Source organism: Dendrobates tinctorius, unplaced genomic scaffold (assembly GCF_039654945.1).
Source record: "Dendrobates tinctorius isolate UK_male_01 unplaced genomic scaffold, ASM3965494v1 ptg000022l, whole genome shotgun sequence".
Lineage (NCBI taxonomy): Eukaryota > Metazoa > Chordata > Amphibia > Anura > Dendrobatidae > Dendrobates > Dendrobates tinctorius.
This window is the reverse complement of record NW_027361690.1, coordinates 96,598,037-96,623,027: the sequence shown is the minus strand read 5'-3', so window position 1 is coordinate 96,623,027 and position 24,991 is coordinate 96,598,037. Positions and strand designations below refer to the sequence as shown.

The following is a 24,991-nucleotide window of genomic DNA, read 5'->3' as shown; positions in this document are numbered from 1 at the left end:
CAAATCAAATTTTCTTCCCCCCCCAAACTGGCGCTTCTTCCTGTCGCGATCAACAAGACAGGGGTCCCAAATCCCAGGGTTTCTTCAAGCCATTTTCCTCCCTTATCTCCGCCGGAGTTACCGTCCCCGTTCTTTCAAACGAACGGTTTTCAGGGTTCTACTCAAATCTTTTCGTAGTTCCCAAAAAAAAAAAAAAAAAAACGGCTCACTTCGTCCAATCTTGGACCTCCAGTTGCTCAACCGCCACGTAAGGGTCCTTCACTTCAAGATGGAGTCCCTGCGCTCGATGATAGCCTCAATGGAACCCGGGGAGTTTCTCTGTTCTGTGGACATACAGGATGCATATCTTCACATTTCTGTGTGTTTGCAACATCAGAGATATCTCCGCTTTGCGATTCAGGAGAACCACTATCGGCTCACGGCCCTCCCCTTCGGCCTAGTTTCCGCTCCCCGGGTATTTACGAAGGTGAGGGCAACAGTCATGGCTATTCTTCGCTCCAGGGGGATTCTCATCATCCCTTATCTGGACGACCTCTTGATCTAAGGCTCGTCCCGCCAGGACTATCTTCAGAGTCTTCAGATAACCCTGAATACTCTCGGCCGCCTCGGATGGATAGTCAACAAAGAGAAGTCTATCCTGCATCCTGCTCAGCGTCTGACCTTTCTGGGCATGGAATTCGACACGAATCGAGCCCGGGTGTTTCTTCCGAACGACAAATTTTCGGCTCTTTGCAAGGGAATGCAATCCATAAAACGCTCAGAGCCCATTCCCCTTCGATTCTGTATGAGGGTCCTGGGGAAGATGATAGCTTCCATGGAAGCAGTGCCTTTCGCACTGTTTCACACTCGCCCTCTACAGCAGTTCATCCTTTCACTCTGGGACAAGACCTCACTTTCTCTGGACCTTCCCATTCTCCTTCCACTCAGAGTAAGGCAATTGCTGACTTGGTGGACATTGCCGGCGTCAGTTCTCCAGGGAAGGTCCTTTCTTCTGCCTCAGTGGCAAGTCATCATCACCGATGCCAGTCTCCTAGGATGGGGGGGCGGTTTTCCAGCGGAAACGGCTCAAGGGCGCTGGAACACCCAGGAGACTCTTCTTCCCATCAACCTTCTGGAAATCGGAGCAATTTTTCCAGGACGTCCACCTGACAGCACCATGGAGGACGTCCTCCTCCTCCTTACAGGGACAGGAAACACACGAGAGGTTAAAGGTCACGTCCCACCCCCTCTTCCTCAGTGTTTTTCCTGTCCCTGCACGGAGGGACACACGAGAAGCTACTGGAGGGGCTCAGGGGATCGTACGGCCAGTCCAAGCCTTCCCCTGTCAAGAGGTCCCGGGGCCGAAACTCTCCAGGGGGGAGTCCCTCTGCCCCAAAGGCCAGGAGCAGGACGACGCTCCTGGAGGGAACCGTTCCTCCCTATGGGAGGCTCTCGGCTCCAAGGACTCACCGCATGGCAGGTGATGGTCGGCTCCCCGCAGGCTGCAGGCGAGGCGGGCACCGACGGGCGACCGGCGCAGCGGCACTGGGAGGCAGGAACGAGGCCCCCGCAGTCCGCCACTGCAGGCAAAGAGGCCGAAGCGGCAGTCTGACGCTGACAGATGGGGGTCGGCTCCCCACGGCGCAGGACAGAGGAGGCCGCCATAGTCGCGCGTAGAACAGGAAGTGGGGGAGGCGGCCTAGCGCGAGAGGCCGCGCGTCACATCCGGTGACGTCAGACGCCGCCCCCTGAATCCTGGCGCGCGCTTCTGACAGCCACTGAGCGCTCGCCCCTGAAGGCCAGACAGCGCTCGCTATCGAGACTCGCCACTGAACCACAGACCGCTCGCCTGGGGGGTCCACATCGCGTGCTCCTAAGGCAGAGCGCGCTTCTGGAGAACCAGGGAGAAAGCTTCGGTGACTGCGCCAGGATGGAAGGGGTCGCTCCAGCAGGTGGAGGGGTAAGTGCGCATAGCGCAGACCACCCTCCCCCGCCCATTACCCCAACCCAGATCTGAATAGGTGCCCCTTCTGTATTATTAGGAGAGGGGAGCCCCGACAGAATCCCCCTCGGGGACGAAGGACCCGGCAAAGGCCACCTCCAAATCGGTCAAGTGCCCAGTATGCAGGGTAAAGCTGCCAGACGCATATAACAAGACCCTATGCGGACCCTGTACCTCAAGGGTCGTAGGCGAGGAACAGCCATCCCTCCTAGCCGAAATGAGATCGCTGATAAGGGAGGAAGTTCGGGCCTCTACATCCAGCCTCGCACGGCGTCAGTCTCCCAGCCCAGGGCCGAGTCGCAAACGTCCAAGGTGGGAAGCGGACCCAGAGTCGGAAGAAAGCCCTAGTGAGGAGTCCGAATTCCGGGATTCGGATCAGGGAGAAGAAGGCGAGATCCGGGGGGATAGACAGGATCAGAGCAGGAAATACCTATTCAGACTGGAGGACACAGACGGGTTGGTCCAAGCAGTCAGAGATACTATGCAGATAGAGGAGGTCCCTAAACCACAGTCCAGACAGGACTTAATGTTCGGAGGACTGGTGGCCCGGAGACAGGTAGTGTTCCCTGTAAGTGAACACATCAAAACGATGGTCCAGGAGGAGTGGAAGGAGGCAGAGCGTCGACTGACACTCTCCCGAGACTTTAGAAGCAGACTGCCTTTTGATCCTGAGGAAACCCGGGCATGGGAGGAAATTCCTAAAATAGACGTCCCAGTCGCTAAAGTTACCAAAAAGACGGCTATCCCATTCGAGGACTCATCAGGTCTTCGAGACCCGATGGATAGGAAAGCAGATGTCTTACTTAAAAGAGCGTGGGAGACGTCGGCGGCTCTTATTAGGGCCAACATAGCAGCCACCTCGGTGGCCAGATCTATGTTTTTGTGGATGGGGCAGTTGGAAGAGCATCTAACCAACAAGACCCCTAGATCAGACATCCTAGCATCCCTTCCGCTCATGAAATCGGCTACGGCGTTCCTATCCGATACATCGGCCGAATCGGTAAGATTTGCAGCCAGAAACAGCTCCCTCTCCAACGCGGCCCGAAGAGCAGTCTGGCTCAAATCCTGGTCAGGGGACAACGCTTCAAAAACTAGGTTATGCGCCATCCCCTTCTCGGGCCTGAGGGTATTCGGGCCAGCCCTAGATAACATTCTAGAGTCGGTGTCCGATAAAAAGAAGGGATTCCCGGAGGAAAAACCCAGGCGGCCCCAGCCCTTTCGGAGAGGCCCCTTTCCTAGGAGGCAGACCGAGTTCAAGGGTCGGGCAAGGTCCAGAAGAGGCTCCTATAAAGGCTCCTTCAGCCAGACCGGAAGGGACAGAGGTCCCCCATTCTCATCAACCTCTAGATCAGGGAGGCAATGACGCCATAGGCATTGGGGGGAGACTTCGCCACTTCGCAACAAACTGGTCCCGAGTTACCCACAATCAGTGGGTTCTCAAGACCATCGCGAAAGGCTACAACATAGAACTTTATTCGCCTCCCCCCGAAAGATATATTACCCCCACCGTCGTCCTGGAAGACTCCGCAATGTGGACGGATCTTCAGGACATGGTAAAATCAAAGGTCATAGTACCAGTTCCCCCGTCAGAAAGAGGGAAAGGGCACTATTCGTCCCTGTTCTCGATCACAAAGCCGTCCGGCGAGGCCCGTACCATCATAAACCTGAAACCACTGAATGCCTGGGTCAGGTACAAGAGATTCCGGATGGAATCGGTCCGATCCGCAACCCTGCTGATAGATCGGGACGCCGTCATGTGCACCCTAGACCTAAAGAAGGCCTACTACCAGGTCCCTATCCATCCTTCATCCCAGAGGCTGCTAAGGTTTGCGGTCAGTTTACCAGCCCGGACCTGCCACTTCCAGTTTCAGTGTCTTCCATTCGGGTTGGCCTCCGCTCCCAGAATCTTTACAAAGCTGGTGGGAGAAGTAGTGGCCTACCTGAGAGATCAGGGTATTGTGATCATACCCTATCTAGACGACTTCTTACTGGTGGCAAGATCCAGGGAAGCGCTTGTTCGCGACAGAAACCGAGCGACTACGGTAATGGAGTTCCTTGGATGGGTGATCAATTGGGAGAAGTCGAACATCAGGCCAGAAACCAGGAAAATATTTCTCGGGGTCCTCCTAGACTCAACCGACAGAATATCCTGGCTACCCGAACAGAAGCAGAAGATTATTCAGACCAGAACCAGAAACCTGCTGAGACGTCAGTGCTCCATAAGAGAGGCGATGGAGGTCCTGGGCCTCATGACGGCCTGCATCCAGTGCGTCCGATGGGCACAATTCCACTCAAGACCACTGCAGAAAGAGATCCTTGCGAGGTGGGACAGAAGTCAGGCCTCGCTAGACAGACCCCTAAGGCTGCCAGAACAAGTAAGAGAGTCCCTTCGGTGGTGGACACGGTCCAGAAACCTTCAGGTGGGCGTACTTTGGACAGCCTCTCCATACGTGGTAGTCACCACGGACGCCAGTGTGTGGGGCTGGGGAGCCCACATAGAAGGGAGAATCTTCCAGGGGAAATGGCCAGTAGACATCAAGACCAGATCCTCCAATTTCAGAGAACTCTACGCGGTCTGGGAAGCGCTACGGCGGAACCGGTCGATACTAGTGAATCGTCACGTCCGTATTCTATCCGACAATATGACGACAGTGGCATTCCTGAAGCACCAGGGAGGGCCCAGACATCAACCACTACAGGACCTAGCGGAAAAAATATTCGCTTGGGCAGAAAGAACAGTCCAATCAGTGACCGCGGTACACCTAGAGGGTTCCCAAAACGAAGTAGCAGACTACTTGAGCAGACAACGGATCCGCTCGACGGAATGGGAACTGAACGAAGAGATCTTCAACCATCTCTGTCAGCGTTGGGGGACCCCCAGCATAGATCTCTTCGCAAGCCGAAAGAATTCAAAAGTCCCCAGGTTCTATTCCCTGAATCCGACGGACCACCCAGAGGGTGTGGATGCCCTGAGTCAGACCTGGGGAGAATCCCTCTCCTACGCATTCCCGCCACTGGCCCTCATACCGGCAGTGCTCAGGAAGATACGCGAGGACCACGCGCGAGTGATGCTGATCGCTCCATACTGGCCAAAGAGAAGCTGGTTTCCCCTTCTAGGAGCCATGGCAGTCGGAAATCCAGTCGAGCTACCCCTGTGGAAGGACATCATCCACCAGGGCCCGATCTACCATCCAAACCCAGCAAGACTTCATCTATCGGCTTGGATCCTGAGAGGGACATCCTGAAGTCAAAAGGACTGTCGGACCAGGTCATATCCACCCTACTGGCCAGTAGGAAACCAGTGACATCCGCAATCTATAGAAGGATATGGAAAAGATTCTGTCTGGAAGGCGGCAGGTCCGATCTCGTGGCAGGCAGCCCTGACCTCCCTAGCATACTAAGTTTTTTGCAGGCAGGTTTTAATAAAGGCCTTAAACCTAGTACTCTAAAGGTCCAGATTTCAGCCTTAAGCGCCTTCTTCGACTACCAGCTAGCTTCACATCCCTGGGTAATAAGATTTATAAAAGCCACGCAGCGCCTGCGCCCCACGATTAGGCAGCTCACCCCGCCTTGGGACCTGGGCCTGGTTCTCAGGTTTCTCTGTACAGACCCCTATGCTCTAGACGAGAAAATAACCATCTCTGCCCTTACCCGTAAAACGGCCTTCCTAGTAGCCATTACCACGGCCAAAAGAATAGGGGAGATCCAGGCCCTGTCCACTAAGGACCCATATTTACAGATAAGAGAGGATAGTATAATCCTAAGGTTAGACCCGGCATTTACCCCGAAGGTAGTCTCCTCAAAGAATCTAAACCAGGAGGTAGTGTTACCATCGTTCTGCGACAATCCCCGTAATAAAAAAGAACAGCGCCTTCACTCGCTGGACGTGAGGCGCGCGGTGCTAGACTATCTAGAAGCCACCAATAGCTGGCGCATCGACCCAAACTTGTTCATCCTCTTTGGGGGTAAAAATAAGGGGAAGAAAGCCTCTAAGGCGTCTATCGCGCGCTGGATTACCTCGGTAATCTCTGACGCCTACCAAGCCGAAGGCGTTAGCCCGCCAGGGTCCATAAAAGCCCACTCTACAAGGGCGGTATCAGCCTCATGGGCGGAACGGGCGGGGGCCTCGGTTGACCAAATCTGTAGAGCAGCAACCTGGGCCAATCTAAATACATTCTGCAAGCACTATAAGCTTGACGTGCTGGCTGGTCAGCAGACCGCTTTCGGGAGAAAAGTTCTCCAGGCGGTAATCCCACCCTGAGGAGGTGCTTTGGTACTCTCCATGGTGCTGTCAGGTGGACGTCCTGGAAAATAGGTATTAGACCTACCGGTAATGATGTTTCCAGGAGTCCATCCTGACAGCACGGGTAGTTCCCTCCCTGTTATGTTATACTATGTTGTATTATGTTATGTCATATGCTGTAATATGATTATTTCATTAAACTGTTATTAGCATCATTCACCTTGCGGTACTTGTCAAATCACTGAGGAAGAGGGGGTGGGACGTGACCTTTAACCTCTCGTGTGTTTCCTGTCCCTGTAAGGAGGAGGAGGACGTCCTCCATGGTGCTGTCAGGATGGACTCCTGGAAACATCATTACCGGTAGGTCTAATACCTATTTTCTTGCTCTCCTCCGTTGGCAGCCTCTCCTCGTAGGCAAACCAGTCCGCATTCAATCAGACAACGCCACGGCCGTGGTGTACATAAACCTTCAGGGCGGTACTCACAGCAAGCAGGTAATGTCAGAAATGGCAAAGATACTGCGTTGGGCAGAGCGTCACGTTCCGGCGATCTTCGCCGTTCACGTTCCAGGGGTGGAAAATTGGGCAGCCGACTTTGAGTCGTCAAGGCCTAGCATCCGGCGAATGGGCTCTTCATCCCACAGTCTTCAATCAGATATGCCAGCGCTGGGGCTCGCTGGATGTCGATCTCATGGCATCTCGGATGAACCACAAAGTTCCGCGCTTCGTAACCAGGTCCAGGGACCCTCTAGCCGTCGCTTGCGACGCCCTAGTAATTCCGTGGTCCCAGTTCCATCTTCCTTATCTGTTTCCGCCTCTTGCCTTGATCCCTCGAGTGGTCAAAAAGATAAAATTGGAAGGCGTGCCAGTGATTCTAGTGGCGCCAGACTGAGCGAGACTGCCTTGGTACGCGGAACTGGTGAACATGCTCGCGGACGTTCCCTGGAGGCTTCTAGACTGTCCGGATCTTCTCTCGCAAGGCCCCCTTTACCACGAGAATTCTCAGTCTCTGAGTTTAACGGCATGGCCATTGAGGCCGCAATCCTGAGAGAATCAGGTTTGTCCAACCAGGTGATCCAGACTATGATCAGGGCCAGAAAACCGGCCTCTTCCCGCATTTACCATAGGTACTGGAAGGCTTTTTTCCGTTGGTGCGACGGTAAAAAAAAAAAAAAAAGTCTTTCCGATGTCCTTTTCTATTCCATCCATACTTGAGGTCCTCCAGTCTGGTTTGGAGGCGGGTCTGTCCCTCAGTACCCTCAAGGGCCAGGTTTCTGCTCTATCTATCCTCTTCCAAACAGAGCTTGCTTCCTTGTCGCAGGATAAAACCTTTCTCCAAGGGGTCGCCCACGTGGCTCCTCCTCATCTTTCGCCGATAGAACCGTGGGATCTCAATCTCGTTCTTGGCGCTCTTCAAGAGGCGCCGTTCGAACCTATCCAGGACATTCCGTTATCCTTTCTCTCATGGAAGGTAACTTTCTTGATTGCCATTACATCCATCAGAAGAGTTTCTGAGTTGGCGACCTTGTCATGTTGTTCCCCTTATCTGGTTCTCCACCAGGTTAAGGTCGTCCTCAGGCCCGTTCCTTCTTTTCTTCCAAAGGTGGTATCCTCTTTCCACATTACTGAGGATATCGTCCTCCTATCTTTTTGTCCCACTTCTTCTCACCCTCTTGAGAAGTCTCTCCACAAACTAGATGTAGTTCAAGCCTTGAGGGTCAGTCTCGCCAGGACTGCTTCACTTCCCCAGTCCGATTCCTTGCTGGTCATCTCTGAAGGTCGCCGGAAAGGGCTTCCGGCATCCAAATCCACGATCACTCGCTGGATTCGTTCTACCATTCTGGAAGCGTTCCGACTTCAGGAAAAACGGCCCCCTCTGGGAGTGAGGGCTCACTCCACCCGGACTGTGGCAGCTTCGTGGGCCGTTTGACACCAGGCTTCGGCCTTGCAAATTTGCAGGGCCGCGACCTGGTCGTCTTTGCACATGTTTGTGAGGTTCTACAGGGTTCATACCCAGGCCTCGTCTGATGCAGTCGTTGGTAGGAAGGTCCTGCAGGCGGCGGTAGCGCACCAGCCGACCTAAGCCCTTCCTGTTCTTTCGTTCCTTATTGCTGTTCCCGCCCTTGGGACTGCTTTGGAACGTCCCATGGTAATCTGTGTCCCCCAATAAGGCGATAAAGAAAGATAGATTTTTGGTTCTTACCGTAAAATCTCTTTCTTGGAGCCTTCATTGGGGGACACGGCACCCCCTCCTGTTTAAGTTGTACCGTGTTGGGTTTTTGAGCCCCTTGTTGGGTTTGTACATACATTTAAAGTTGCCTGGCTTCTCCTACTGCTTTTCACCAACTGAGGTACTTGGTATCTGTCGGTGGGTGTATACTGCCGGGGAGGAGCCAATTTTCTTGTTTTTTGCATAGTGTCAGCCTCCTAGCAGCAGCAGCATACACCCATGGTAATCTGTGTCCCCCAATGAAGGCTCCAAGAAAAAGATTTTACAGTAAGAACCAAAAATCTATCTTTTCATGCTATAACAGTTCTGTTCCACAGCTGAGTGAGGAGATTAGGTATATTTGTTCATGATGCCGCTTTTCTGACAGATGAGACACATGTCTCAAGCAGCGTTTTTTCTGGCTGCATGCTTGAAATATGTGATGGCAGCCATTTTTGTCACATTTTCGGAGAACTCCTTTAATAAACCAACTGCATTTGCTCAATATATCTTCCAGGCTGTGGGAGATGCACCTGCTGGGCGAGTCCTCCTCTCCCCTGTCTTGTTTAGTATGATGGACAGATCTCTTCCTGTCTGCGCCTAGATAAATAGTAGGGATTGCTAATATTGCAGTTCTCTAAATTACCTGTTCAGCTGACCCTCCAGACCCAATGCTTCTGGGCACTGGTGATCTCTGACAGCTCTGAATTCATTTTTGCCTAGTGCCAGCAATGGGCAATTGAGGCACTGCAGAAACTTTGTTTTAGTCTGGAAAAACCACTTTAACCACTTTCTGTAATAAATTCTGTAAATAATAAAAATGGACGACCTAGGGGAGAAGGGGCATTCTCTTGCCCGGAGCATAACCTGTAACATCTGCTACTGTCAGCAGTATCGTTGTAGCTCAGTAGAATGGTTTTATTTTCTGTATTGATTTAGATTAGAACTAGACTGTAGACTAGACTCAATTTAGATATTTTGCCATTGAACTCTGATACATTATCATAACTTTGCTGCTTCTTAGATGACAATTCAAAAGTCACTCTGGATGCCATTTGTGATGATGACATTGATGCAGCGGCCTTGGCCGAGGTGATACTTCCTGAGGTTGAGTGTGATGAGGATTTTATTCCTCCATCTCCAACTGATAGCAGTCTATCCTCCCCGCCGGCGCTCAGGGGTATCTGGTAGGTAGTACCTAGTAATGTGTGGATGCAGTAGTTCCTGAGATAAATATATGTATAAGCTTTGTAAATTGATTATCGCCCAAATATTGCTGCCTTTTTTTTAATGTCATGATCCATTTTCTACACCCATGGTTTCACTAAAGTTTTCTGGGGAAGTCATCAGTCAGCTCTGAGACTGCGGAGGAGAATACGACAGAACATCTCCAAAAGGATTTTGTGTCCGCAACACAGGGTAGGTCGCATCCTATGCTGGTTCCAGAACACAATGTTTTGTTGGTAAAGACTTAAGTTGTTTTTCCTTGGATGATTCCTTACACTAGGACAAGCAGTGTCACCTGAACTCTACACTGTGATGCTTGATATCTGTAAATTGATTGATCAGATTCCCACATCTGAGCTGCTGTTCCTGTCTTGTAGAAAGGAGCTCTTGAAGCAGATGGACATTTGGTAAGTAAGTCAGTTGTTCTTTATATGTTCAATTTTTTTTTTTTAATTTCTGTTATTTACTTTGACCTTTAATTGGACAGGAAAAGGCACTCGTCGAATGATTCTGTGCTGAAATCCTCACTGGTCGAGGCTCCTTGCTTCTCCATTGGTTCAAAACCATCAGTTTATAAAGTGGATTCGGCGCCAGGCTTTTTGGGCACTCCAGTCTCAGATGCAACAGTACAACGCCCGTTAGGGAATGTTTTTAAATTTACCTCGCTTGCTCCTGACAAGCCAAAGCCAAAAGACGTTACTACGGATTGTGGAAATATGAGTGACTTTTGGAGAGAAAACAAATTGTTTTCCTTCAAGGCTTATGACTGTACTAGTAAAGATTCCTCCAGTTGTTTCAATACTCCATACACTGAAAAGCCCCTCACTTCTAGTACATGTGCCAAAGCGCCTGCACCGCAGCTGAATACCTCAGACATGGATGACATGTACTTTGATATTGACAATTTTGACATTGAAGATTTCGATGATGATGTGCAGTGCTTGGACAGCCCAGCCGCACCACCTACTAACAAACCGTTACCCTCACCATACCCCACAATACGGGAAGCTCCAGCTGTACAGAAGAGCAACAGAGTTTCATTACCATCTTCTGGATTCACCTCTAAACCAACTGGGACAGCAGGTAAATAATTATAGAAATAAAAAACAAAGGAGATCTCATTGTGAAAACCCTTTATGGAAGTGTAGCTATTCATTGAAAGATCGGCTCATGAAATCTCTGAAACCGTTCTGGTATTATCAGGAAGATTGTGTTAAGCAAAATCTAACAAATAATTTTACCATTTTATTGAGCACCATATGCTAGATCAAAGTATTATATATTAATAAATACACAATATAAGTTCCCAGTGTGCGACCTCTACCCCCACGCATCATCTATTTTGCAATTTAATATTCTATATGTGGTAACAAGTACATTTACTATATTCTGAAACTGATGTAAATATTAAAGGGGTTTTCTGGTTTAAAAAAAAAAAAGACCACCTGTCCTCCGGCTACAATTTTTATTTTTTTTTTTAAACTGATGTATACTCTCCTTCACCGGGTCCAGCGCTGAGTCTGTGCTGCTTCTGTTATTGACTGCAGCATTGAGATCACCTCGACAGCCAAGCAGTGCGCTCAGCAGCTTATGTCATCAATTTGGGCAGAGCTACTAAGCTCACTTATTGGCTTCAGTGTTGTCAAAGTAATTTCAATGTTTCTCACAAGCAGAGACTCCGGGAGCAGCAGAGATTCTATGCTGGACCTAAGGAAGGTGAGGAAAGATCAGTTGTTTTTTTTTTTGTTTTTTTTTTTAACAAACTTCACCCGGAAGTTTTCCAAATCCTGAAAGTCCCTTTAAAGGATATGGACACCTATCAGAGTAATTTTTTAATATAAATATTTTTTTCTTAAATTCATGTAGTTTAGGCTAAATTAAGATTTTGGTACTCACTGTAAAATCATTCTCATAGTTGTCTTCATAGAGGGACACAGAAACCATGGGATGTCACAAGTCTGTCCCTGGGGTGGGGATAAACTAAATATTGTACTGTTACCACAGAATTTTCCACTCTTGTTTAAGCCATCGCTTGAGCAACTGCAGCCTGCAGTGTCCGCCTCCCAAGACTTGCATCTGCAGAAGGAAGGGTGTGGACCCTATACAACTTATGCCCCTATGAGCATGTAGCTGCCTTACATAGTGGCAGAACTGATGCCTGATGAGGAATGGCCCAGTAAACTCTTAGAGCGCTCTCTCTGTGTGGGCTGTAACACTGAATACGGTAGCGCTGGCCTTGCCTTACAAGCCTCCATTACGTCTGATCTAATCCTGCGAGCGATGGTCACCCTCGAGGGGGTCTGACCTCTGCCAGAGCTTACCGGGATGACCACAGGACAACCAAACAGCTGTAAGAGACAGAGAAGCACAGCTTTGACCACATCTGATTATGCGAGAACCCCTCAAGGAGATGAGAGGCAAAGTACCTAAAGGAATGAGAGCCATCGCCTCATTAAAATGAAAGGAGGGAGCCGAATGTCAGACTACTCTGTCCCAGACAAGGAGAGAGACAGGACAGAGCATCGCCTGATGGAGGGGATCGCTAAAGAGAAGAAAAATCATTAAAAAGCTGAAATGAAGAGATCTTTCTGACTTGCTCCAAGTGAGAGGTCCGAAGGGTGAAACGACCCAGTAGAGTTTTCTCGGATCCCGGGGGATATGTTGGTCTCAAGATCGCCCTGCCTGGACTGGCAGTCCTGACCCATGAACTACAATCTAAATTTTACTGAACCAGGATAATCAAGGCAGCAACCTGGCTCTTGGGAATCTACCCTAGCTCAATAGAGGCCTGCAAAAATTAAAATGGAGGATATTGTCAGATGAGCACTGCCCATAGGCACTCGCCAATGAAAAAGGTGCTAAGAGTGGTCTGAGACTCGGACCCATGTTACCTCCAGCTGACACTGTAGAAAACTGAGGAGGCCTGATGCTAGCAGGCGATGTATAGTCTACTGGGGAGGAGACAGTTTTCATTTAGGATGTAATTATAATGTCATCCTCCAGGTGGTGGCAGACTAACCCATGGTTTCTGTGTCTCCCAGTGAAGCGACCAAGAAAAGTCATTTTTCTCTATCGCTTCATTGGGGGACACAGAGACCATGGGTGTACGCTGCTGCCACTAGGAGGCTGACACTCTGCACAAAAAAAGGTTAGCTCCTCCTCCGCAGTGTACACCCCACCGACCGGCAGGAAATTCCTCAGTTTAGCTTAGTGTCAGTAGGAGGTGGACACGGGTATTTCATTAGACCCTTATCTACCTCGATGTGCGTTGTTCCCTTTCACGTTCCGGAGGGATACAGTGTGAATAGTCACAACTGTACTCCCACAAAGAGACTGAGTACGGCGTGTACTGCCACCCCGTATCCTCATAGCTCTCTACAGCAGGACCAAGAGCTCGGCACGGATGCGTGCCAGCGATCCAGATGGTCCTCGCTCCCCGTCTCCCACCCACTCGCCCACCAGAGCCTGTCGGTTTGGATGAGATGCGGACACTACAAAAGACGGATCAGACAGCGAGGGATAATGAGGTACCTTTATTGAATGCAAGACGGAGGTAAGTATCGGGGCCGAGTCGCGTCCTCCTCATCCCTAGATGGGCATCTCGGCGGCTCCATTATTATTCAAAGCGGCCACTGCGGCCGCCGCAATTACTCCTGGCCCTGGCGTCAGTGGGGGCCTTGCGCGGCGTTTTCCCCCCCGCCTTCAGTCCTTGGCGCAGCAGATATCAGCGGCGCTCTGCAGAACAGTTGCTGCGGCAGCGCTGCGGGACCTCCGCGCCGCCCCGCGCTGACAGGCAGCCTCCACTATTAACTTTGGGCCTTCTTCTGCGTCGCGGCCACGCCCCCCGCCCCTTTCTTCTAAGCGGGCTTCTCTCCCGCCCGTTCTAGGCCCGCCCACCGCTCTCTTTGATCCTAGCCTGTTCTTGGCCAGCGGGCGGTGCCTTCCTTCAGCTTCGGCGGCTAGCTCCGCCCTTCTTCCTCTGAAAGCGCACGTTCCTGCTGCTCCTCTTAGGCGGCCGCCATCTTCGCAGCCTGTCAGCCGGACACCGCTCTCCGCTGCCCTACATCTTCCGACAAGTCGTGTGGCACGTTTTCTAAGGACACCGGACCGTGAGTAGCTCTGCATCTGCAGACTGACGCCCTCCTCTGCCTTTCTGTCCCCCAACCTTCCGGCAGTTCTTCAGGGTCCTTATTTCCTTCCTTCATTATGCCTAACTCTAAGGCTGAGCGTGGCCGTCCGCCGGTCCCCACGGGCTCTTTAGTCCAGTTCTTCGCATGCTCCTCTTGCAATCGCAAACTTCCCTCAGGTCAGTCTACTCCCCTCTGCCTGGACTGCAGCAATCCCATTCAGCAAGACCCCGTCCAGGAGCCATCTATTGTGCCACGTGGAAGCGAACCCCCCCATTCCTGGTTGGGCCTCGTCTCTTTCACAATCTGTGGCAGACCTCACCAAGGTGTCTCAGTCCCTAGTAGCCGTCCTTGATAAGTTGCCCCTTGACACTTCTGCAGGGTCCAGCAGGTCACATGATGCTCCATCTGAGCCAGCCAGCAGAAGCCGCAAAAGGCCCAGACAGGACCTCCGGCCGGGTTCCCTTCCTGGCCTCACATCCCCACATAGTCCTTCCCAGCAGTCGCCCTCCCGTGCCTCTTCACCCGTGCCAGGTGAAGCGCTCTCGGATGTGTCATCCGAAGTGATCTTAGAGCTGGATTCGGACCAGGACGCGGACATGAAGGTTACAGTACAGAACCTCATTGCGGCGATTAACCACACCTTCGCATTCTCAGACTCCCCTGCGAAATCCTCAGAACAGGAGGTTTCGTTCAGACGGGCAGAAACACCTTCCAGGGTCTTCGCCTCCCACTCTGAGTTTGGCAAGATCCTTACCAGGGAAAGAGAAAATCCGACCAGGCGCTTTCAAAGAGGGAAGCGCCTCGGTGTGCTGTACCCGTTTGCCAAGGAGCTCACCAACAACTGGTCCGCTTCCCCCTCGGTAGATGCACCCATGTCCAGACTTTCTAACAACACGGTCCTCCCGATTTCAGGTGTGGCGTCACTAAAGGATTCTAATGATAGAATTATAGAATCTTTAGCAAAGTCAACATTCGAAGCGGCTGCAGCAGTGCTAAGCCCAGCCTTCGCTTCATCTTGGGTAGCGAAGGCCATAGCCACTTGGGCAGAGGATCTCCGCAAGGGCATCATAGATAAAGCCCAACCAGAGCAATTGGCCGAACTGGCCACCCAGATATCTCATGCAGGGGATTATCTGCTTTCTGCCTCCTTGGATGCCGCGTCTTGCGCAGATCAGGCGTCAAGCAACGTGGTAGCGATCCGACGTACAATTTGCCTCAAGGCTTGGCAGGCAGATTTGTCTTCAAAAAAGTCCCTTACCAATCTGCCTTTTCAGGGAGTGCGTCTCTTCGGATCCCAGCTGGACCAGATTATTAAGGACGTCACTGGAGGCACGAGTTCCCTCCTCCCTCAGTCCAAGCCTCGCAGACCTCCGCTAAGACGTCAGTTTCGGCCCTTTCGGACTTCAATGCAGCAGACATCTTCTCTAACCAACAGAGACCGCAGGCATGCCAGGATAGAAAAAAGGTGTCCTTCAGACCCACTGCCTCCTGGCGATCTCACAACTCCCAGGGCAGATCCTCCAGATCCAGATCTGGACGGTCCACATCAGCATGACTATCAACGAACTCCCGAGGGTCCTTCCCAATTAGGAGGTCGACTCCTTTTCTTCAGAGACATCTGGCTTGCCTCAGTAGAGGACGCTTGGGTCAGGGAGGTTGTATCATCAGGATACAAGATAGAGTTTGTTTCTCGTCCCCGGGATCGTTTCTTCGAGTCCCGACCTCCAAAAGATTCCGCCTTAGTTCCGGGGTTCTTTGCGTCCATCACCTTTCTCCTCCGTTCCGGAGTGATTGTGCCTGTTCCCGAATCAGAACGTTTCACAGGGTTTTATTCAAACCTGTTCGTGGTGCCGAAAAAAGGCGGTACAGTTCGCCCCATCTTGGACCTCAAGTTACTCAACAAGAGAGTCCGACTGCGTCATTTCCAAATGGAGTCTCTTCGGTCGGTAATCGCTTCCATGGAAACGCAGGAGTTCATGTGTTCAATAGACATCCAAGATGCCTATCTACATGTTCCCATACTCTCCGACCATCAGAAATTCCTGCGTTTCGCGATTCGCCAGGAACATTACCAGTTTGTTGCACTGCCATTCGGTCTCGCCACCAAACCCAGAGTGTTTACAAAGATCATGGCGGCTTTGATGGCCTTGTTGAGAATCAGAGGTCTCGTTCTTTTTTTGTACCTCGACGACGTTCTGATCAAAGCTCCGTCCTTTCATCAAGCTCACCAAAGTCTTACCATCGTCCTCGACACCCTGTCCAATTTCGGGTGGCTCATCAACAAAAAGAAGTCCTGTATTGTTCCGACACAACGTCTTGTGTTTCTGGGTCTATTGTTCGACACTCGTCGATCGAGGGTTTTTCTCCCACAAGAAAAGATTTGCTCCCTGCAGCGGGATGTACGATCGCTACAGATCTTACGACTTCCATCTCTCCGGACAACAATGAAAGTCCTGGGAAAGATGGTGGCGGCGACAGAGGCGGTTCCCTTTACCCAATTTCACACCAGACCTCTCCAACACGCCATCCTGTCTCGGTGGAACAGGTCTGTTCTTTCTCTGGACAGCCCATTTCGTCTTTCATACCGGGTCAAGCAGTCCCTCAATTGGTGGCTGACGTCTCCTCTCATCTCCCTAGGACGGTCTTTTCTCCCCATTCACTGGCAGATTGTGACGACGGATGCCAGCCTCCTCGGCTGGGGAGCAGTGTTCCGCGATCACACTGTTCAGGGTCGATGGTCGACGCAGGAGTCAACCCCTGCCGATCAACGTTCTCGAGATGCGAGCGATTTATCTGTCTCTCGTTCACTGGGAGAGACTTCTCAGGGGCCTGCCTATCCGGATTCAGACAGACAATGCCACAATTGTGGCATATGTCAACCGCCAGGGGGGACACGGAGTGTCTCAGCCCTGGCAGAGGTGTCCAAGATTCTTCATTGGGCAGAGGTTTCAGTCCCGGCAATATCCGCGGTGCACATTCCCGGCATGGACAACTGGGCCGCCGATTTTCTCAGCCGCGAGGGTCTTGCCGCGGGAGAGTGGTCCCTACATCCGGAGGTATTTCTTCAGCTTTACCGTCGTTGGGGAACCCCGGACGTAGATCTGCTAGCTTCTCGCCTCAACAGGAAAGTCCCACAGTTTGTATCCAGGGCTCGAGATCCCCTCGCAGTGGGCGCCGACGCTCTGGCCATTCCTTGGTCGCAGTTCGAGCTCCCCTTCCTGTTCCCTCCCCTGCCTCTTCTTCCCAGGCTGTGGAGGAAAATCAAGGCGGAAGGAATTCCAGTCATCCTCATCGCCCCGAATTGGCCCAGAAGGTCTTGGTTCGCGGACGTCGTCAACCTTCTCGCGGACGCCAACTGGAAGCTTCCAGACAGGGCAGATCTGCTGTCTCAAGGTCCGATTTGCCACCCCAATTCTCGGACTCTCAATTTAACGGCGTGGCTGTTGAGACCGAGGTTTTGAAACGACCAGGCTTTTCGGATCGAGTTATTCAGACCATGATCCGGGCCAGAAAGCCATCGTCTTCCAAAATTTATTACCGTACTTGGAAGGCCTATTTCACTTGGTGCGAGGCTACCGACATTCAGCCCATGCGTTTTTTCGCTCCCTTCTGTCCTGGCGTTTCTTCAGGCAGGGCTTGATGCAGGCCTTGCCCTCAGCTCTTTAATAGGTCACGTTTCGGCGCTGTCCGTTTTATTTCAGAAGACGTTGGCCTCCCGTCCTCAGGTCAAAACCTTCCTTCAAGGTGTGGCTCATGCGGCTCCTCCGTTCCGAGTGCCCGTAGATCCTTGGGATCTTAATTTGGTTCTCGAGGTTCTGCAAGGTCCTCCCTTTGAACCTCTCAGGGAAGTTTCCCTATCTCTCCTTTCATGGAAAGTAGCCTTCCTAGTAGCCATCACCTCCATCCGGCGCGTGTCGGAATTTGTGGCCCCCTCTTGCCGCTCTCCTTTCTTGGTACTCCACCAGGACAAGGTAGTTCTGCGGTCTCCGCCCTCTTTCCTTCCTAAGGTGGTGTCCACTTTCCACCTGAATGAGGACATTGTTCTCCCGTCCTTTTGTCCGGGTCCAGCTCACCCTCGGGAGCGGTCCTTGAACAAGCTGGACTTGGTCAGGGCGATGAAGGTCTACCTAGCTAGGATGACTCCTTTGCGGAAGACAGACTCTCTCTTCATCATTCCAGAGGGGGCGCGGAAAGGTCAGCCGGCCTCCAAAGCTACTATGGCTCGCTGGATCAGATCGGCAATTTTGGAGGCCTACCGGGTCAAACATCGATTGGCCCCTCCGGGAATTAGAGCCCACTCTACCCGGGCAGTGGGTGCCTCCTGGGCGGTGCGCCACAGAGCTTCCGCGCTGCAGCTTTGCAAAGCTGCAACCTGGTCATCGGTTCACACGTTTGTGAAATTCTACAAAGTCCACACCTACGCTTCGGCAGATGCCAGCCTAGGTAGAAACATTCTGCAGGCAGCGGTGGTGAGTCCGCTGGCCTGATGGAAGTTTATTCTCCCTCCCCAGGGACTGCTTTGGGACGTCCCATGGTCTCTGTGTCCCCCAATGAAGCGATAGAGAAAACAGGATTTTTGGGTTGCTTACCGTAAAATCTGTTTCTCGGAGCCTTCATTGGGGGACACAGCACCCTCCCATGTTCTACAACTCCTGTTCTTATGTTTTGTTAGTTATCTACAGTTGAGTTGTCCTGTTTTTCAATCTATTCTGTTACTTCTCCTACTGCTTTCTCACTAACTGAGGAATTTCCTGCCGGTCGGTGGGGTGTACACTGCGGAGGAGGAGCTAACCTTTTTTTGTGCATAGTGTCAGCCTCCTAGTGGCAGCAGCATACACCCATGGTCTCTGTGTCCCCCAATGAAGGCTCCTAGAAACAGATTTTACGGTAAGCAACCCAAAAATCCTGTTTTTAATTGCGTCTCGTGAAACATTTTTCTCCGTTTGCCTTCTGTTGTCTCTTTGTTGTGCTCTTTATTGCAGGCTACAGAATCAATTGAAGCTTAACAGATTTTGGTCTCGGTGTCAAATAGAGAATACAGCCGACAGCACACGGACTTATAGAATGCACGCTCCAAGGATCCCATGACCTGATAGGATCAACAGCATACATAAGACCATGAAGAAGGAGCAGCATCCGTTCCAGGTGAAAAAACCTTATAGCTTTATTCTGCCATCAATAGATGTATCTATTGATGGCAGAATAAAGCTAAAGGTTTTTTTCACCTGGAACGGATGCTGCTCCTTCTTCATGGTCTATGTTTGCTCCCGATGTCGTGATCGAGAACAAAAATTAGAAGTGACCGAAATGGATATTTTTAGTTATAAAAACGTAATGTTTATTTGATGATAAAATAAATCACATAAAATTTCAGGAATAGGTGCTGGAATGTAGAGATATAGGTAGTGGAAAAGTTTATAGATAGCAGCAAGGTATACAATGTTACTTTTCTCTAGATCTATTAAAAATCATGTACCGCAATTTATAAGGTAGATTATAAATAATTAATCCAGATAATTTTTAATGTGCCGATGCATATGAAGAAAATTATACAATGAAACAAAAAATTCTTTGAAGTGCTGATACTGGTCAAGTGCTCATTAATTTCAGGAATAACTTGATTAAAATAAGTCAAGTGGTGTTAAAAAAGACAGGTGCAATTTAAGTGATTGACCACTTGATGGCACTGCAATATTCTAAAATGCATTGTGCATAAATCCCAGAAACTGTGTTTTCTTGGAAACAACCAAAATTGTGATCTATCTGGTCACTGTAGCCTATATTAAATAAGACATAATAGTTGCAATACACGTATACACCTGTCTATAGCAATCAATATAGTGGGAAAGCCATGATTAAACAGTGGAGATGAGAAAGCACAGAATACCTTGAATTTGCTGCAGTATGGAGCTGTTGTGAGACTATAACCTCCTGGCCAGGAGGCCTATAGAGAGGAGATCCTGTATTAGATCACAATTTTAGTTGTTTCCAAGAAAATACATTTTCTGGGGTTTATGCACAATGCGTTTTAGAATAATGATATAGCAGTGTCATCTAGTGGTGAATCACTCAAAATGCACCTTGTGTCTTTCTTTTTGACACCACTTGGCTTACCGTATTTTTTGCTTTATAAGACGCAACCCAAATTTTGAGGAGAAAAATAGGAAAAAACTTTTTTTTAATAAAATGGTGGTGCTTATAATCCAGGCGTCTTATTGCTTACCTGGGGTGGTGGGAAGTGGGGTCCCAGGGTTGGAAGAGGCAGGAGTGGAACGTTGCTGCTAGGATGAGGGGGCGTTTTGATGTGCGGCTAGCCGCTGCTGGTGGCCGATGCTGCCGCTGTGCTATGTCCCCGCGCTCTGTCCCCCGGTGCTGCCGCCCGCTCTGTCCCCCGGTGCTGCCGCCTGCTCTGTCTGCTGGGTGCTGCCGCCCGCTCTGTCCTCCGGTGCTGCCAGGTGCTGTCGCCGTGCTTTGTCCCCCTGGTGCTTGCCACCGCGCTCTGTCCTGTGCTGCGTGGGGGGGATTTGCCGTTCCATCCATGCTTTCTTGTCTGTGCGGTGGATTGCTTCCTGGAAAATGCGCAAGGGCAGATGGAGATCTCGGGAAAAAAAGTGCTTCTTGCAAAGCGGAAAATACGGTATTTTAATCAGGTTATTCCTGAAATTAATGAGTACTTTACCAGTATCAGCACTTATAAAGAATTTTTCCTTTCATTGTATAATTTTCTTCATTATCTGGATTAAATATTATTTATAATCTACCTTATAAATTGTGGTACATGATTTTTTAATAGATATAGAGATAAGTAACATTGTATACCTTGCTGCCATTTATAAACTTTTCCACTACCTATACCTCTATATTCCAGCAGCTATTCCTGAAATTTTGTGTTTTTATTTTATCATCAAATAAACATTGTGTTTTTATAACTAAAAATATCCTTTTTGGTAACTTCAAATGTTTGTTCCCGATCACGAAATCTGGAGCAAATCCTGTTTAGCATAGATTTCTCCAAGAAGTGCAGCCCACTATTTATGGGCATATTATATATTTATGGACAATTTGAGATATGTGAAGAATCAATTGAAGGTAGCCATGCAGCATTAATCACAGCCAGGCTCAGAGTTTGACAGCAGCCACTTGACAGATTAACAATCACGGGTAGAGTAAATTGTTAGAGTCAGGTCCTGAATAATACACAGACATCACCTGCCCAGTTCTGCTTCATACGTCTGCTTCTGATTGCACTGTATGTGTACGGCTGATGTTGTCTTAATCTGTGTTTTCCAGCTTTTTCAGATATTTTGCTACATTCCAGATCTGTTATACCTTTCATTATTTACTTTGCTTATACATTATTTTTTTCATCTGTAAAAATATTCTCTCATGTCTTGCGTAGATTCTTTTATAAAGCCACCAATAGAGAACCCGGCTCATGAGCGATTTCGAGGTTTCAACTTTTCCCACTCGAAAGAAATGATGAAGATTTTCCATAAGAAATTTGGGTTGCACCGCTTCCGTATGAACCAGCTGGAAGCCATCAATGCTTCCTTGTGTGGCGAGGATTGCTTCATTCTGATGCCAACAGGTAAGTCTTCTTCTAAAGAGGGACTGATTACTGATGAAGGAATTTGTTTGGAAAACGATCAAACAAATTCGGTACGAATATGGCACATTTGGATTTGTGATCGGAAACACAAGCAAAATTTTATATAATCGGTAAAAAGTGCGGGAAAATGTTGGCGTTGCCACAAAAGTATTTTCAGCACTTTAGCAAAGATAATGGTGTATCATGAGCATTTGGCGCATTTTTGATGAGGGCAGGGGGTTTGCAGAGCTCAGAGGCGCAGTGTTCTGTTAAACAGTCTTTTTTTTTTTTTTTTTTTTTTTTCTTCCTAACTTCTTGTGTGCACATTGCGGCTAGCCAATCTATGTGCACAATGTCCTGACACAACGGCTTGTGTCATTGGCTGCTGAAATCAATTTATTTCCATATAATTAGCGGACATCTTGTTTTAGTACCATTTTGACACTGTAACAACGCAGAGAAGCTGCTCTTGACGCTGCCACTGTTTGAATCAAGATTTTAGCTAGATAGCTAGGTGCTTGTATACCAGTCAGATAGTGTAACTAGTTAGTGTACAGTGTGGCTGTTAAATATACCTTCTTTTTTTTTTTTTTTTTGCCATTACTGAGGTCCACAGACAAAGCCAGCAGGGCACATGTCCTACATTCGTGTTGTGAACTGCTTCTATTGTGCTCCATGTACGAGTATAGCGTTCTAAATCTTATTTTTTCACTAGCTAATTGTTAAACAGCATGCCATATCTCAACTTGTCACTTAGTGCTGTGGTGATATGAACCTGTCTGCGTACCTAACGCGCATTAAAAAAAAATCATAATTTTTTTTCTATTGCTGAATGTGATACAGCCCACTGTATCCCACGTTGTCATGTTGTGGTGGTGATATGAAGCTGTCTGCAGACCTCACGCACATTAAAATATTAATTTTTTTCTGTTGATTAACGTGATACAGCCCGCTATATCCAGCATTTTCATTTAGTGGCGTTGAAATTGTTCTGTGTGCAGAGCTGTTTCACATTAAAATTAATTTATTTTATTTTTCTTTTTACAAACAAGATACCGCAGCTGAGATCTGAGTTTGAAACTGTTTTTAGCCTGTCTTCTAGATTATGTGCATCTTTGGCATCCAATTTCTCACGGGCATCTTTTATGCCTAGCTTGAGACGCGCATCTGTTACACTTATCTTCTGAAAAGCATCAATCGCTCTCTAATAATAATTGGTGTTGGGTAAATGAGTAATCGTCATAGGCTGGATCCTGGATTCGTACCTCCCATAGCCATCTTGTTATTAATCCCATTCCCGCCATCGTCATGCCCTTTTTCCTGATCTTTTCATGTAACGACGCGTCGGCCATATTTCTGCTGCAATCCTGCACCTTACCTGCAGCAAATGTAGGAAAGAGGGTGTTCCAATGCCACGTACAATCTTCGAGATTATACAGGCCTCATCCACACTAACAATATTTTTTTTTTTATGTTAATAACGAGATTCAGAAGGGAAGATCTCAGTTTGAAATTGTTTTGAACATCTAGTCTATGTTATACAGGCCTCATCTACATGCTCAAAAAATAATTCTGTTACTATCGTAATACAGTAGGGGACATCTCACTTTGAAATTTTTTGGAGCAGATCTTCTTTGTCATATACACCTCATCCACACTGAAACAATTCTTTCTTCTGTGAGTAACGTGATTCATCACGCCATATTTCACCTTCTAATTTTGTGCCGCTGAAATTCAGCTGTGTGCAGAGTAAAAAAAATCTCTTTTTAGTTGCTAATAGTGTGTTCCTAGCACACTCTCTGAGCAACATGACTGGGAAAAAGCGAGGTCATGATGGAAGAGGGATTAGGCTTGGTGTTTGAGGTGGGGTAGGTGTTAATGCAACAGCCCTGGTTTGGGGCCATTCCTTTCACGGTTATCCACCCCCACGCAGTGTCCACAGCCGATTGAATAACCACAGACAACAGGTCTCGGGATAACAGCTGCTTTATTTACTTCAGCAGAACAGGGAGATATAACATGGAGTTATGGTAACAGTTCATGTGGGGAATCCACGGCCTGTACAGATCAGAATTGGATTCTGACACAGAATTGAGGTTCTGGAGCTTTAAGAACCTTTATTAGTTAGGAGCAGTACTTGCAGGTAATTATAAAAAGTTCAAAGTCTCTTGGTGACATAAAGGCAGAAGAGGGAATATATGGCAATATTTACAGACCTGAAATCCCGTATTCATTTTCTCAGCTGGTCACGGTACGTTCAGAAATATACTTGAAGTAAATAACGGATAATTTGCGGTGAGGCGGGGGTCCCTCGATTTCTTCAACACACAGAGCAATAGGTTCTTCTGTACACATTTAGTGGGACCTAATACTGGAGAAGCACGCCTTAAACCGGGCAGCAGGGATCCAGGGTTAAAAAAAAAAAAAATTAAGTCTTCAGCCACCTTGGCTGTAGAAGTCAGGGAAAGATCCAAGGCCTTAGGCCTGGCTAGAAGTCTTGAGATGAAGAGAAAGATGAACCTCCAGGCTTGGAGCCTGGAGGAGGATCTGGAGACCCCTCACATGAGGTCTGCTCTGGGTCACATCTTGAACCAGACTCCTCAGGGAACCGTCCAGAACCCTGTCTTGTCTCCGCAGAGGCTGGAGGTAGCCCCTACCATTGAACCTTGGTCACCGACCAATAGGATAACACTCAATTCTTGTGTCAGACTTCACATTGTGAGATTAATATATAAATCATGAATATATGAGATTAGTGAGTAGTGGTTTCATTTAAACCATATAACTGTAAAAGGATAACTTAGGGGTGAGTTGAGGTTTACAAAAGCTACTCACAGTCCAGGGTTACCTAAAGGGACATACCCAGTCTGGACCGGGTCACTACATTAATGTTTCTGAAAGCATTAGTGAACCATTAATGTGACGTCCGATCCAAAGACAACTGACAACTTCTGTTACTGGATGTTGTAGTTTTTAGTGTGCTGCATTGTACTTGCGTAATTGCAGTCTCTAATATCTTTAATGGGGCTTATGTGCCTGCTGTTGCTGGAGATGTTAACACTAATTTGTGGAAATGTGAACAGTCCTGCTTGGGAGTTCATCTGCTGGGTTGATGTAGTGGAAGACCTGTCGGTCCCTATTAGACTATTTCTAATGTGGTGAAATTGATGTCGCTTTGTTGGTGTGTGCAAATACATTTTTGTAAATGTGTAGATTCCGCATTGGGTCTCCTTCATGTGTGTTGCATGTAGCAGTAGGCCTCAGATATCGGCATTCCCCCACTGTCTTTGAGTCAACTACCCGTGTTACTCTCCTTACATTTTTCTGACAATAGTAATCTACGAAACTGATATGTGTGCCACCTGAGTGTGGCTGAGCATCTCTTACAATTTTTTGAGGGGTTTTATCACTATATAGAGCCAATAATTCAACATTTGCTTTACTGACATTTACAGACATTACTGGCACTGTCACTATTGGGACTCACAATCTAAATTTACTATCTGTTTGTCTTTGTAGCAGGGGTTGAAAAATAATTACTTGGAGTAAACCCTCACAAACACAAGTAGAACATACAAACTCTGCAAGGTTGCTAATGTTTTTGCTCTGAGAAC

General features: G+C 48.7%; 1 protein-coding gene across 6 annotated transcripts in view; it reads left to right on the top strand.

Annotated features, from left to right (window-relative positions):
* The window catches only part of BLM (BLM RecQ like helicase), an 83,554-nt gene that overhangs the window by 11,180 nt on the left and 47,383 nt on the right, over positions 1-24,991 (top strand). For all 6 annotated transcript variants that reach the window (XM_073569005.1, XM_073569004.1, XM_073569006.1 and 3 more), the window contains 5 exons: positions 9,457-9,619; positions 9,763-9,851; positions 9,940-10,066; positions 10,147-10,742; positions 21,189-21,377. In XM_073569005.1, coding sequence (XP_073425106.1) covers positions 9,457-9,619; positions 9,763-9,851; positions 9,940-10,066; positions 10,147-10,742; positions 21,189-21,377 — 1,164 coding nt within the window. The remainder of the gene's footprint in view (positions 1-9,456; positions 9,620-9,762; positions 9,852-9,939; positions 10,067-10,146; positions 10,743-21,188; positions 21,378-24,991) is intronic.